The sequence below is a fragment of the Pan troglodytes genome, chromosome 12, assembly GCF_028858775.2.
Source record: "Pan troglodytes isolate AG18354 chromosome 12, NHGRI_mPanTro3-v2.0_pri, whole genome shotgun sequence".
In the NCBI taxonomy this organism is placed as follows: Eukaryota; Metazoa; Chordata; class Mammalia; order Primates; family Hominidae; genus Pan; species Pan troglodytes.
The window spans coordinates 20913734-20929838 of NC_072410.2; the positions used below are offsets into that span (position 1 = coordinate 20913734).

The window sequence follows — 16105 nt, forward strand, 5'->3', positions numbered from 1 at the left end:
CATAAATTGAAAATCAACAAGCAAATCTCTACTGGAAGGTCTGGTGGTGATAAAAGCTACAATGGTACAAAGCAGGGTGAGGGGACAGAGAGGAAGGAAGGTCCTCTCTGGGGACCTTCCCTCTGGGAAGGTCACATTTGAACAGAGACCTGAAAGGTGGAGTCACCAGCCGTGCTGATTTTCCTGCCATTGGAGTTTTTTTTTTAATTGAACTCATTTATCTATCTGGATTTTATTTTTGGTATATGATATGAAAGAGGCTCTGGGTACGTTTTATTCAGTTTGTCTACAATTCTTTTAATGCCCTTCCTTCTATTTTCAGACATGTTGTTATGAAGTTGGGTCTAATTCTCAGTTCACTAATACATTCCAATGTGTGTATTTTTAATTGCTATTTTTTGGATAGCCCTTTCCAAAAAAGTTCACCAATTCTTGCTGATTCTTCTGCTTTAGCACTAAATTATTCTTTTCAGTCTCAAAATGAACAACCAGCTTCCTGAAAGGCAAACTATGTCTTAACCATTACTGTATGTACAACATCTCCCATACAGTCTAGTCAAAATAGACTCATAATATGTTTTTGTTGAATGAATGTCAAAACTCATGTAGATGTTTTCCACTCTCATGCAGGCCTAAGAGCACCTCATTCTGTTAAATAGGTCACAAGTAGCAGACAGCTACTCACACCCACTCACAGGCACATCTACTGTTGTCACTGATTTTTAGGGAAAAAAAAAACAGAATGTAGGACTTTAGTCCTTTACTACAAAGCCACTATAAATGTGGCACCTTTGGTAGACAACTGAGGCAAAGAACAGAGTCCCTCAAAAAGACACAGCCACTTCCATAAGAGAAGACGTATGGAGTTTGTGTTTGAATTATTTCATTCCATTTATTTCACTTGGGATAGGATTGAAAGTCTTGATGATGAGGCCATAGCACAGTCAGACCATCTGCTTTTCCAGTTCTGTGTTTGCACCGTCTGTGCATCCATATTCCCCCCAAAACCAAGAAGGCCAGTGAAAGTGGGGCCAGCACAATGCCCCAGGAGAACGTGGAGGAGGCTGTGGGAAGAACAGAGTCACATCAGGAGCTGAACAGTCTCTCACTGTACAAGAGGACAGGGCAATGCAGGTGTACAAGATAAGAAAGAAATTGGAGTTTGTTTTTCTTGATAAATGTGCATTGATTTTCAGAAAGCACATCCCTCACACCAACATGGAGGATATTTGAGAGTGATGTCTGTGGCATTAGAGAAACGAGCGTGATAGGGCAAAATCTGTGAGAAACATCGTAGGGTAAGTGGGCAAGTGCTGAGGGTTTAACTTTGTTCCAACAGTGGGACACTGTGCGTTTAAGATGCTGTCTGTTTATGTCACAGTTGGCCAACTGTGACAGAGCCAGGAACAATCTGCCCTTTTCTAATGAGCATGGGTGTCATGAGGATCAAAGGAAGTAGCAAAGGAAAATAAATTTTGAATAATGGAGCTGCAGGGGCCAACACGATTGCTTGGGTCCAGCTATTTTATGTTCTGCTCCTTGGCGTCTCTGTGTTATGGAAATACAGGAAGAGATTCTGAGTAAAAAGTTAAAAAGCAAATGTGAGAACAGAGTGTTATCAGACACATTGTTGATGAGACTAGAATCCTGCATTTTTAAGCTATTATCTATCACAGTCTGTTTAGTCATCCAGGAATCGACATGACCTCAGCCTGTTGCTTCAGAGGATTCTCACATTTTAAAACCCCACTAAGATTAGAAATAAGTTCAGCTGTAATTTTCTGGGCAGCTGTTTGAATACACCTCTCAGTCCTGGTGAAAGACTTACAGCCTGTGTTCCCTGGATCAGTCACGGCCAGCCACATGCAGGGACAAGGCTCATGTTATGGAAAATTTTAAAGGTTCCCAGCATCAGGGCCAGACAAACCACAGGTTCTTTGGGCTCACTAATCTGACCCCGAGAGGGAACATTCTGATTTTTGTGGGTAAATGTGTACAACCACCATCTCTCCCAACCTGCTCATCTGGAAATGATCTGAAACGCCGCCCTTCACATGTGTGCCCTCATTCTCAAACTTCACTGTGAAAGGAGCTTGTTGAGTCACAGGCTGCAGCCTCTCCCTAGGAATATTTGACAGGGTGGATCTGGAGTAAGTCCAGAGATCTGTGTTTGTAACCAGTGGCTCAGGTGAGTGTGAGGCTGGTGGTGCACAGCGCACAGTTGGAGGAAAGTTGGGTGCCATTCCCTGTCCTGAGGCTGGAACACATCATTGGCTTTCCAGTTTACACTGTGTCTGTGGCTGCCTCCCCAGCAAAACATGGAGACCTGGAGCAATTTGTATTTATGTTATTGCTGTAAGATTGTCCACGAGCCATCACTGAGATGCTGGGAATCACTTTGGCTTGCCTGCCATTAGCTACAGGCTGTCAACAGAGACTACATTCAAGGCAGCTCTCCCTCCTGCTCAACAATTAAACATTGATATGAAATCAATTTAATCAAAAACGATAATGTGGGTTTTCCTCTTCTTCTTTTTAAATGTCCTTAAATGAACACTGGGTTGATTTGGCTGTAGCCTTGTACCTATTTCCGGTCATATAATGACTTTGACCCTAAAGCTACCCTGAACCCTGGGTAGCTCCCAATCCCCAGCTCTTAGAGGATGAAGTTTCTCATCTTCAGGATAAAGAACAATCCACCCTCCTCTAGAGGCCATGCGAAGACAGGTGATCAGTGACCCAAGGCAGAGCCACATGCAGACAGAGTATTTTGAAGTTTACTGTAGAACCATTTCATCCGTTTTCCAAAAATCAGCTTGCTATTTAAATTTTTCATTTGAGTATAATCTCCCAAAGTCCAGCCTCCACCCTACCAAAACTCTTTAAAAATGGGAGGTTTCTTTTCAGCTCTCCACTAGCAGGCAATGCAAGGGAATTTCTATGGAATCATTTGGAGAACAAGTAGATTTGTCTAGTATCCATGGAACATTCAACATGTTATATTCTCCTATAGTGCTCCCCAAAATACATACATACCTTCCTTGACTGTGGTGCGCAGCGTCTGAAAACTCAGGGTATTATGGACAACACATTTAAAATCCATGTGCAAATCCTCTCTTGTGACAGGATCAAAAATCAATGGCACTTCAATGTAGTTCTCATTATTTTCTGAATATTCCCTGAGTTAAAAAAACATTCACTTAATTATGATTGTATCAAATGCAAGCTTGTCTTTCACAATGTAGACATCCAAACACTCTCCTTTAGAAGTACCCATTGCGCTTTTATTGTTTTCAAGTTTCATAAAGTTAGGAGCTCTTGCCACCATACTTGTGATTCATTTGGGACACTTTCTAAGCCTGTCCCCGAAGGCCTTAGTGTCACTGAAGTTGGCGGTCACTGGCATCAAACAGTTGTTACACTACAGGGTTAGATAATGGGGAAGTTCATCTTTTAAGTCTCTTAATGAACAACAACAACAAAAAAAAAACAGTCATGGGAACAGAAACGTCTAGTTTGAGGAAACTTGAGTCCCTCACCATTAAATCACTTGTATATTGAAGGGCAGGGAGTTTCCAGGACTCCAGCCCTCAGTGGTGCCGTCTCTTCTCATCTCTACTGCTGACTGTCACTCTGGAAACCTGCAGACAGCCCAGGGGAATGGCTGTGGCCAGGATAGCTGCCATTTATAGTGTTAGAGGAATCTGTAGACACCTCACTACTATCTGTTAGTGTGAATAAAAACACAGATGAGTGGATCCACTGGGAATATTTTTGTTTTATTTGTAGGGGGAATATAGGTTCCTTTAAGTAAGTGGATCATATGAGTAAGCTGAGATGGGCATTTAGTTGTGGCCAGGTCTTTCGCAATGAGAACTTGCAAGCACATGATTGTGCTACCCACACATAGTTTTTATCCACTAAATTACATCCAGAAAGATCTTTTGTGATAAGTCTTTCAAAAAACACAACCATTTGGCAAGCAAAAGCTCAGGCTAATTCAAAGTATCAAAACTGTAATTTTAAAAAGAGTTACAATTTGGAATGTTGAATGGTCTCCCTCACAGGCAACAAGTTCCCACTTACAAAAGGTCTGATTGTTCGAGTCTCAGAGTAAGAAAACATTTTCTAGAGATGACTGCTTATGAGAACTGAATTCTTTCTTTTTTTTAATTATTAACCTCCCTTAGAGAGTGTGGCAGCCCACAGCTCCCTGAGAAACAGAAGAGGTAATATAGATACTGTGGCTAGGTCTCAGGGTCTTTTTAAGGGTTTATGAAAATGTTTGATAGTCAGGTTGCAGAGTGGAAAATGGAAAGATATGAACTCCAAAATATTTTTTAACTTGCAAAAATAAAAGGATCAATGTTTAATGAAACAGCTACAAAATGCAACATCAATACCAACATGTCAACTGCAACTCAACTTTTAAGTATTTACAGAGAAAGTTTGATTCTCAAGATAATTTTTAGCAAAATACAATTTTTTAAATTCTAAACATCCAACAGTTTGGAATCAAAAAAAGTAACTTTTAATGTGGTATGTGGGTCATAGTGATAACTGTCTCCAAAAGGAAGAGCGAAACCCACAGAGTTCTCAACAGAAGACCCTGGCCCACTTACTGGCGTGGCCCCTCGGTCACGCGGCCTCCCGGGTAGGCGCTCTCTATGTGGGTGTCATTGGCCGTCCACCACAGCATGGTGGTTAAGGGTGTGCCGGTTCCCAGAAACACCTTACACGGGATTGTCAGTCTTGACCCTGTGGATAGCAAGGCACAGCACGTCAACTGCAGAACCAGCACCTCCCACCCACCAGCAAACCTGAGCCCTGAGTCCCTCCTCGGCTTCTCAAACACCCCTCACCACCCAATTCTTTCCTTGGTAGAAAATTTAGTTTTCTCAAATGATTCTGTTCACACAGAGCTTTACTATTTACGAAGTACCTCTGGTTCCTACAACTGGTCTTCATGGCAGGCAAAAACCAAGAGGCACCTGAAGTTAAATGGCTTCACCAGGGCCCCTGCGCTCCCACGGGGCATGCTAAATTCAAGCCGACTTCCTCTGCCCCTCACTTCAGTTACCTCAGAAAATCCAGATCAATGTGTGGATTCTTTCTCTTTGCCTGAAGCTGGTCTTGGCTCTAATGTTTCTCCTGGGAACTCTCCATTCCCAGATGACTCTGACTGGGGATCAACCCTTCTTTAAAAACTCGTTTTTGTTTTGTTTTGTTTTGTTTTGTTTTTTTGAGATGGAGTCTCGCTCTGTCGCCCAGGCTGGAGTGCGGTGGGGCGATCTCGGCTCACTGCAAGCTCCGCCTCCCCGGTTCACGCCATTCTCCTGCCTCGGCCCCCCGAGTAGCTGGGACCCGGGCACCCGCCACCACGCCCAGCTAATTTTTTTTGTATTTTTTAGTAGAGATGGGGTTTCACCGTGTTAGCCAGGATGGTCTCGATCTCCTAACCTCGTGATCCACCTGCCTCGGCCTCCCAAAGTGCTGGGATTACAGGCATGAGCCACCACGCCCAGCCAAAAACTCTGTGTTTTCTATAGATGGTGCCCTCTGCAGTTGTGCAGTGTGATGTACTGGGTCCCCCTGCCTCAATCATAGGAAATTATTTTTTTTTTCATTCACCAAAGAAGAGTAGAAGGAAAAGAAGAAGAAAACCTTCTCACTTGTTTTTTCCTCGTGGGTGATACGGCTCCCTGTGGTGTGTCTTTTAATGCACCTGGCCCCACCACGGGTTGAGAATGCCAGCCCTTCTCCATCCTATGCCACTCCTATGACCTTAAAGATCTTCCTCAGCCGTAACAACCTACTAATCAGTGTCACGTGGCCCCACCACCCATTCCAGTGCATCCAAAGCAACTGATTGGGAACTGGGCCTGGAACTTGGCTGGGAAGCCCCAGGGAGCCAGAACACTGGGGCTCCAGTAGGTATCACCCATGTGCCCATTGCCCCAGATTTCCAGGTGGTTTTTCCTAGAGCTGCAGCCATGGGGACTGCACTGTGGCAGTGGCAACCCAAGTGCCAGCCAGCAGTCCCAGCAACTGCACAAAACCCCTCCTCCTCTATGGCCTCCAATTCAAATTTAAAATTTAAACCAGCACTAAACAAAAGGAAAAAGCAAATAAATTGTTTTTTAAAAGACTGTGCAGCCAGGGTTTCATAAATGAGTAACAGACCTACAAAAACACTACCCAGAAACAAACACATAAAAGGGTGCAGGTTTTATAGGCACACAGACCTGAATCTGAACTCCAGCCTGACTCTGAGCATGGCCTTTTGGCCTCCACTGAGCCAACGTGATGCCCTGGGTGGCTTTTTCCTTTTGGAAAATTGAGAGAATAAAACCTACAGGGTCTATGTTGAGATTGAATGGGATCCCATTGGACATAGTGGATCCTCAATAAACATCAGTTCCGCCCCACCACTAGCATCAGTCGGTTGTTAGTACAGTACACTTATATACCCTCACTGGCCACTAGTGTGGACCTGTGCTGGCCAGGATGGACTGTACCACATGCAGTGAAAAGCAGAAAGCCCCACTGGTCATTTTCATGGCACCATTCAACCAGCTTACCAGCTCTTCTGGCAACAAGAAACTGACCACAGCTGAGCCCACTTTACAAATGGAGTCTTAGAGAGAGGCAGAGCGCCAGCCAAGTTTTGGTGATGTGAATTATTTTAAATACACTGAGGGTGCTGGCTCTGCCTGGGGTTCATGCTGTTCATCTTCTCATGCAGTTGATAACTGCTGCCAGAACGTTCAGATTTTCACATTCAGATTTTTATAGGTAGGCTTTGCATGAAGCAAAGTATACCTGTTTTCAGATTATGCCATTTCTAACCAAACTGGCCAAAGGGAAATATTTCCTCACACTTGTTATTCCAGCCTCACACACTGGAGTTCTAAGGTCTCCACCCAGGCACATTGCACCCAAGGAGCAGGTATGATCAGCAGACGCAAGGGTCCCAAGCCCCCTGCATTGGGATACCAGGCACCCCCACAGGTGCGTGGAATGCATGGTCCTTGTGGGCCTTACCCAGAGAAGCTGATATGGTCTTGAGGGGGGAAATGATCACAGGAATGGTCTCTTCTTTTTTTTCTGAGAAAGATGTAAGGAAAAGAGATTCCGTTAGGAAAGCCTTCATTTGACGCTGTGGTTCAAGTCATTGTTTGGCTAATCAACTAAGTTATCCTTTCCAGTATGGCCAGTCATTATGAGAGTCAGGCTTTGTCTGGCAAAGGAAACAGGCTCTCTACAAAATCGAGCATCCTTGGCCAATGACTTTCCCAGCAGAGCAATTACTGGAAGAGGCCACAGCCAAACACACATTCCGCTGACAGGAGGTCTTCAGTCCTTGCTCTATGATAAACAATTAACCATTTCCCTCCCAGACTTCCTGAACACAATCATGTTTATGAGGTCCACGAGATAGATTTTCCCCGAAACTTGACCTGACCTAAAATACCTTCTCCACCTCTCCAAAGTGCCTGCCACAAAATACTCAAGACTCAGTTCTTCTAGAAAAGGCACAGGGCTCAAGAAACATCTATTTGGAAGGCTAGTGTGTAACCTGGCCTCGGCCACAGAGGCCTAGTTAATTGAAGAGATAAACTCTCTGGAGAGGCAGAAGTGGATCTCCAAGGGATTAGAGCCAACGTAAAGAAAGGAGGTGGCCGGGTGCGGTGGCTCACGCCTGTAATCCCGGCACTTTGGGAGGCCGAGGCAGGTGGATCAACAGGTCAGGAGTTCGAGACCAGCCTGACCAACATGGTGAACCCCTGTCTCTACTAAAAATACAAAAATTAGCTGGGCTTGGTGGCGTAAGCCTGTAATCCCAGCTACTCAGGAGGCTGAGACAGGATAATCGCTTGAACCCGGGAGGTAGAGGTCGCAGTGAGCCGAGATCGCGCCATTGCACTCCAGCCTGGGTGGCAGAGCGAGACTCCGCCTCAAAAAAAAAACAAAAAAACAAAAAAAGAAAAGAAAAGAAAGAAAGAAACGAGGCCCCTGAAATGAGCAAAAAGGACACCTGGGGGGTGAGGGCCGTGAGTTGTCTCCACGACGGGCCTCATCATCCTCACTTCCACGAAACAGCATTTTGAAATCCTGACATGAGTACACATTAGACAGCATGGCAGGACAGCCTGAGGGGCAGACGGCTTTTCGACCACGGCCAGACGCCTTTTCCTCCCCTCAAAGTCACGCGCTGCCCTATGGAGCTGGGGCATCCAGGGAGAGAAAGAAGCCTCCAGGATCTCAGTGCTTCTTAGACTTGAGGGTCCCCAGCATCACCCGGGGGCTTGTGAGACACAGATGACAGCCCCCAGACTCCAGTTTCAATCAGTAGGTCTCCACGGGACCCGAGATTTGCATGTCTGTTGAGTACCCAGGTGACGAGGCGCTGCTGGCCCAGGACCACCCCTTGAGAGCCACTGAGATCCTGGGAGGATCACAACACAGACAGGCACGTAGGGCGGCTGCCCCCTAGTGTTCATGCACAGTATCGCAGAGACAGGACCGTGCCGGTCCACGGAAAGGCTCAGGAGACCTGAGTCAGCGGCCTGTCCAGAAGCAAGGAGCTGATATGAACGAATCCTCACAGGACTGTAAAACAAACACAATCAGGACACCTCAGTCCGTGGGAAAATGCGGTGCAACTGAATCTCTGGATTCTCTGTGAGAAAAATATATTTTCCCCTTATAGACCAATTATTTAAACTTAGCATGTTGCTGAAGCTCTCTGAAATCCCCTCAAAAGACCCCAGCTGTGTTCATTATTCAGTATAAAAAACAAAGAAGTGTGGCCCACTCTCCAAGGCAAAGTCCGGTATTTACACATGGTTACACCTGTCTCCATGTCTGGCACACAGTTGGTACGGAGTAAATGTTGAACAAATGTGAAACAATAGCCAATACTGCTCAAAACAGCATTTTCAAACGAAACTCATTTTAATCAATGGCAGCTCTGACTATTTGAAATATCGCTATTAAGGGCAGCTAGACCCACCTTAGGGAAGACAAATAAAAGGCAATTTCCACTGGATGTGCAAGGCTAGCTCTCTGGTTAGAATACCCAATAAAATTGAAGTATCCTAAAATTGAACATAAAGTTACAGCATGTGGTGACCTCTAGCCCTATAGGTGCAAAGCTTCACAGGACACTTTCCAAGGGTACCTTCTACAGAAGCCACTGTTTGACTCTCTTGAGTGGTGTGTTTTAGCCTTCATCTTGCAACCCTATAACCTGCCCAATTCATTCACCTGTTCTCAGAACAACACCCTGATTTATACCTTTCAAAGTATCACACACGTCTTATTAACCTGATGCTTCAGGGGAGCTGATGGATCTGTTTTCCTTTATCCTTCATTCCAAAGACCTGCAAGGAATTCTACATGCACCGTCATTTGTTCTCTGCATGCTTGTTATTGAACCGGGATAGATAGGTGCCTCAATGGCAAGTACTTACTCTTGATGCGTAGCTCAATACTCCTAGTGATGTTGTATTGCTGGCCTTCATGGGCAAATGTCAGGACACAGCGGTAATAGCCCGCATCTTCCAGGGCCACATCGTGTACGAGTAAGTGAGTGGTCCCCCTCACACTTAGAAATTTCTCATTGTCTTTATCCAAAAGAAGAGAATCCTTAAGGGAAAATGTTTTTTTAAGTTGACATTATACCAATATACATCTCAAAGGCTATGAATTACATCATCATTATCAACCAATGTGGGATTTGCAATCCAAGAATTGTCCTGGTATTTACTTTGCCAATTTTGTACTTTGGGCATACTTTTGACTGTATTATTAGGGGAAGGAATTTGTTAACGTATAAACAAATAAAATTGCTAGATTTGGTTAACTACAATAGTTAGAGCATATTTGTCCAAGGGGAAAAAAAAGAGACGAACTCTTCTTTGACAAAGTAAGCCATCTAAAATACAAATATGTTTATGTCCTGACTGCTACCTTCAGGCCTTAGGAAGTATCTGGGAAGAGCACTATAAATCGTCCTGATGAGCTGGACAACAATGCTCAGAAGAGATGACGTTGCAGTAATTACTTTAAAAAGCATTTCAATTTTGTGAGTCAGTAACAGAAAAATTTCTGTTATAAGAAAAACTAAATAGGGGAAACGAGTCCACACTTTTTATATGGGCACAAGGTTCTCTGGGGTCTCTGCAGAATAGAATCCTCAAGATCAAGGCCTCCAGGAAATAGAAAGAGCGGAATGGGATTTCTAAAAACACCCTAATGAGCACACAATGTTCTCAGGGACATCACTTTCAAAATCATGATTATTCAATGTTTGCAACAGTCAAATATAACCTTGAGTCATTTCAGAATCTTACTCCGAACAAGAACACAGATAAAATTGAAATTGCCACATGGCTCATGAAGTACCATTTTAGAACATATTTAATTGAAAGGAGATATTTCATTGTTCTAAGCATGAGTAGTCAAATATGAAAAATGCCAAATAGAGCCCAGCACCACAGTCATTCCAGTGGTGTATGGGAACTGGCCTCCTGGGTTTGAGTTTTGACTTCACCATCTACTGGCTGTGTGATCTTGGGAACATCCTTATGGGTCCTTATCTGTAAAAAGGGGGGATATTTACAGTTCCTACTTCATCGGGTTGCATGTCAGGGAGTTTAGAACAGGCTTGGATATAGTACATGTGCAGTAATAGGTAGCATTATTATGAAGGGAATAAATATTACTAAGCATCACTATGACATCTTTGTCCATGCACATTTATTGAGCACCATTTATATGTCAAGCACTGCACCGGGTGCTTCATACACATGATTCCATTTAATCTTTGAAACAATCCCAGGTGGTGAAAGTTATTAATTGCCACTTTACAGAGGAAACAGGTTCGAGAGGTGGAGTCACTCGGCCACGGCTGCACAACAGATCAGAGAAGGAACAGAGTTTCAAACCCAGACCCATTGACGCCAGAGCCTGTGCTCTTTCCTCTCCAGGTAAAAACTTTCATTTGTCCTCTTTATGCTTTTCCCAAACCAAAAGAGAATGCATTCTAGGCTGGGCTTGGGGGCTTGTGCCTATAATCTCAGCACTGTGGGAAGCTGAGGCGGGAGGATCACTTGAACCCAGGAGTTCGAGGCCAGCCTGGCCAACAGGGTGAGACCCTATCTCTATTAAAAAGAGAGAGAGAGAGAGAATACATTCTAGAGCTCAGCCAGCTTATTCATAGGAGCTGGCTACTTTCCTCTACTTTCAGAAAATCATTTCAAAGTTTCTAATATTAAATCAATATCCTATATAGAGATACTGTAGTTACAAACCAGCCAACTACTTAACCTATTGTCAATTAAAGGGTTAATTCTCATTAATGATTAAGCCAATAACTACTTTTCAGTATCAATCTAGGGTCTCTATCAGGAGTTGACCAATGTTTTCAGGAAAGGGCCAAATAGGAAGTATTTTGGATCTTGGAGTCTGCAGGGTCTCCATCACAACTAGGCCGTGCGAAAGCAGCTACAGACAGTACAACAAGAGGATGTGGCTGTGTCCAGTGAAACTTAATTTACCGACCCTGAAATTTTAATTTTATGTGATTTTCACATCATAAAATATCCTTCTTTTACTTTTTTTCAAACATTTAAAAAAGTGACAACTATCGTTGGCTTGTGAGCCATTCAAATCCAGGAGACAACTTGATTCCAGGGCCCAACCATGGTTTTCCAACCCCTGGTCTAGATAAGCAATATCTAATGACAATATCTGATGTTCTCACTAGGAGCAGTGAGCACATCAAATAACATCTATTCAACCAGACAAGGGAAGAAATTGTGTTCATATTTGCTCCCTTAACCCAAAAGTTTGCTATCATGTGCTTTTTTTTTTTTTTTTTTTTCTGAGATGGAATCTCACTGTTTCCCAGGCTGGAGTGCAATGGCGCGATCTTGGCTCGCTGCAACCTCCACCTCCAGGGCTCAAGTGATTCTCCTGCTTCAGCCTCCCGAGTCACCAGGATTACTGGCACCCACTACCACGCCCGGCTAATTTTTTATTTTTAGTAGAGATGGGGTTTTGACATTTTGGCCAGGCTGGTCTCAAACTCCTGACCTCAGGTGATCTACCTGCCTTGGCCTGCCAGAGTGCTGGGATTATAGGTGTGAGCCACCGCACCCAGCTGTCATGTGCTTTTTAAAAAAACTCCTTTAATATGTCTATAAAATTGTTATGTAAGCTTTTTTCTACATTTTTGTAGACAAATTACAGTAAAAAGCTATTTCCTTCAGCTGTTATGTACTCTGTCTTCACAAATCACTATTTCAAGTACCTTTACTCAACCCACATAAGGACTAATAGAACATATTAATTACGGCCGTTTTAAATTCTTTAAAATACAGTCATCCCTCAGTTTCTTTGGGGGATTGGTTTCAGCAAACATTCCCCACGGGTGCCAAAACACAGATGCATAAGTGGTTTATATAAAGGGGTGTCATCTTTGCATATAACCTACGGATATCCTCCCATATACTTTAAATCATCTCTAGATTACTTGTAGATTACTAATACAATGTAAATGCCCTGTGTAAATACAGTCATGTGTCACTTAACAATGGGGATAATTCTGAGAAACAGTTTAAGTGATTTCTTTGTTGTGTGAACGTCATAGAGAGTACTCCCACAGGCCTAGATGGTAGAGCCTCCTACACACCTAAGTGACATGATACAGCCTGCTGCTCCTAGGCAACAAACCTGTACAGCATGTTACTGTCCTGAATACTGTAGGCAATTGGAGCACAGTGGTCAGTTTTTGTATATATAAACATATCTAAACATAGAAAAGGTAATGTTTTGCACTATGATGTTGAGACAGCTATGACGTCACTAGGCAATAGAAATTTCTCAGCTCCATTGTAATCTTACAAGACTACCATTGTACATGCAACCTACTGTTGACTGTCATGCAGCATGTGACAGTAGATGATGCACTGTGTTGGTTTCTTATTTGTATTATTTGTATTGTACTGTTATTTTATTTGTTTATTTGTTTATATTTTCAATCCCAGGTTGGTTGAATCCCAGGATGTGGAACTCACAGATATGAACGGCAAACCATGTGTGTGTTTGTGCGTGTGTGTGTGTGCACTGTCTTCAGAAAATCGATATTTTATGTCTTTCCTTTATGGCTAGTAAAAAAAGAAAACACATTTTAGTAAAATGGCATTTTTGAAAGCCGTACCTTGTACCATTGAATCTTCACGTCAGTTTTGTCACGGGTGAATTCACTCAGATCAGGGCACACTAATACCCCAGAGGTTGACAAGGGTAAAATTTGCGGGTATGAGATGAACGGCAGGGAAGCATCTGTATTCTCAAACACTCTGAGCTCAATGGACATTTTGTCACAGTAAGAAGCATTTCTGATTTAAAAGAAAAAAAAAAAAGATAAATGGCAAGGCAAAATAAAAGTAAAGCTAAATGAAATTAAGCATCATTTCCCCAACTCTATTAAAATCTGCATCTGCATTTTCTGGATTAGTACAGATGGTTTCCCGACATAAGATGGTTCAACTTAGGGTTTTTTGACTTTACAATGCTGCAAACACAACAAGCATTCAATAGAAACCCTACTTCAGTATAGTATTCAATAAATCACATGAGATATTCAACGCTTTATTACAAAATACGTTTTGTGTTAGATGACTTTGCCCAGCTGTAGGCTAATGTAAGCGTTCTCAGCCCATTTAAGGAAGACTAGGCTAAGTTGTGATGTTCGGTAAGTTAAGTGTTAAGTGGTAACTTAAGTTAAGTGACAACGCTACTTCCAACTTACAATGGGTTTATTGGTATTTACCCCATTGTAAGTCAAGGAGCATCTATATTGCAATACTTCTGTCCCTGATCTTTTCGAACACTGGGGGGGCAAAAAGTGTCGTAACATAATTGTACAGAAAAAAGCATATTCTGTGTTTTTCACAAAGGACTGTCTACAAGCCCGATTCTAATGCCACCAAGGTTCATTAAGAAATCCCCAAGTCCTCTTCAAAAGGGCTTATGCCTTCCAGGTTGTGGAGCTCCTTGAGCCCAGCCTCCGCATACTCCAACTTCATGATCCAGGAAACCATATCCACATGCAGAGATTGTTTCCCAAGAGCCACTGTTTCCGTAAAAAGGAATATTCCCTTTGCTCCTTTGGGGAATGATTTACCAACTGAAGTCTAGTTTTAGAAAACTGCTGGAAACTTAGTGTAAGACCCATAAAAGATTTTTGTAATACTGCATGGGGAAATTAACTTGGTAAGTTTGCTTTATTATTATATTATTATTATTATTATTTTACTAGCCTAATCATTATTTCACTGCCATAATTCTATCAAGACCTTAGAGCTGGAAAAAGGGAAGAGGCAAAACCTTGCTGGAAACTTGTGGGAAATGGATGGAGGACAGAAAACAGTAATTAAAACTACTCTTTTAAGTAGAAAAATATAAAAATATAATTATCTCAGCTAAATTTCTGGCTACCTAAAACACATGAGACTTTGACATAGACAATGAGGACGAGTTTTACATATAGCGGTAAAAATTACTTGCACAGCAAAATCTAAACCATCCATATCCAAACAAGTAACAAAATGTAAAAAAAAAAAGTGAAAGAAATGTGATAAAAGCTTACCACTTGAAAGTAAGAAGAATTAATTTAAATATATGAAGCCAATATCTGTATTATATTTAGCTGAAAAAGGGAAAATAGATGAACAAATATTATATTTTGTGCATAAAGAAATACAGAATGTTAACTCTCACCTTGAAAAATGCGTAATGTCACTACATGTTGAATAAAGGCAACTAAGGACAAATCTAAAGACCCAGGCCTACTTGAATAACAGTCACACAGCAGGTAGCCAGCAGGGAGTAGATGCAGGCCAGACCCTGTGCTGTGTACTTTGCACACGTTATTTCATTTATAGTCCAGCCCCCATGAAGTAGGAATTACTATTATATCATTTTTATATGAAAAAGGTAGGTGTACAGAAATTGAGTGGGCTGTACAGCTGCAAAGAGGTCAAACCAAAATGGGAAGCCCAGCAAGGCTCTGGGAAAACCCATAAATCTATCTTCAGTACCCATAAGTACTATCTTCAGAAACCAAGCTTAGTAGACATATTGAAAGTTACAAGGCTATTCACATTATTGATCTGGTAATTCCCCTTGAGCAAGAAACTTCATAAAAATAACTCAAAAGAAAGAGAAGGGTGAGGGGCAATTTGATCACCACTTGCACTCCCCATGTAGTGTGGCACCCCCATGGCAAAGGCATGATAGTCATTCATAGTGCTGCTCACCAAATAGGCCCAGTTCTCCCCATTCTGAGCACATGGTGTATCACATGTCCTCGTCCCCACTGTGGGGACTCTTCCTAGCTCATGAGTTGTATGTGTGGCCCTTCTACATGAAAGTTGTAACAGCCATGAGAGACCCTCCAAAGCAGGCTTCCTTCTGTTCTAGCAACCAACCAATAACATTTGAAATAGTGACTGTGACTGCTCCTTCAGCCTAAGTCCCTAACTGTCTGCAAACCCACAATGGACCTGATGCATGTGTAAGAAATAAGCCTTTGTTATTTTAAGCCACTGAGATTTAGGAGCTATTTGTTACAGCAGCATAACCTTGACTGCCTACTCTTTCTCTTTTTTTTTCTTTTCCTTCTTTTCTTTTCTTTCTTTCCTTCTTTCTTTCTTTTTTTTTTCTTTTTTGCAGTGATAGAAAGTAAGGCATTTATTTGCAGAGCACCAGTCAAGGAGGCCCAGGCAGCTACTGCTCAAATCTTGGCCTCTCTGATGGCTTGCATCCTTGCCTACTCTGACTCACCATGTGGGTTCTAGATCACAAGGTCTTAAACAATCATGAGAACAGGGCAGTCTCTTGCCTCATGACTATCAACGCTAAAGAGTATTATGGCAACTGCTGGTGATTCTCACTCAATTAGAACCCCAATCTTACAGTTGACAAAGAGTATTAAAGGTCAGCCAGGTAAACCTTCCCATCATGCAAAGAAAGTTTGACACACACTGGGATTTCCACCGCCCCCTCAATCTCAGCTCTTTTTTTCCTACAA

At 42.6% G+C, this 16105-nt stretch overlaps 1 protein-coding gene across 8 annotated transcripts in view; it reads right to left on the reverse strand.

Annotated features, from left to right (window-relative positions):
* Window positions 1-859: 859 nt before the first annotated feature.
* IL1R2 (interleukin 1 receptor type 2) overlaps window positions 860-16105 on the reverse strand; it is a 36252-nt gene continuing 21006 nt past the window's right edge. For 7 of the 8 annotated variants that reach the window (XM_009442997.4, XM_525836.6, XM_009442995.4 and 4 more), the window contains exons 4-9: window positions 13229-13409; window positions 9477-9651; window positions 7045-7107; window positions 4623-4758; window positions 3037-3179; window positions 860-1064 (exon numbers count right to left, since the gene is read on the reverse strand). In XM_009442997.4, the coding sequence (XP_009441272.1) occupies window positions 898-1064; window positions 3037-3179; window positions 4623-4758; window positions 7045-7107; window positions 9477-9651; window positions 13229-13409 (865 nt within the window). In that variant the 3' untranslated portion in view covers window positions 860-897. The remainder of the gene's footprint in view (window positions 1065-3036; window positions 3180-4622; window positions 4759-7044; window positions 7108-9476; window positions 9652-13228; window positions 13410-16105) is intronic. The other variant, XM_054678112.2, reaches the window with a different exon arrangement.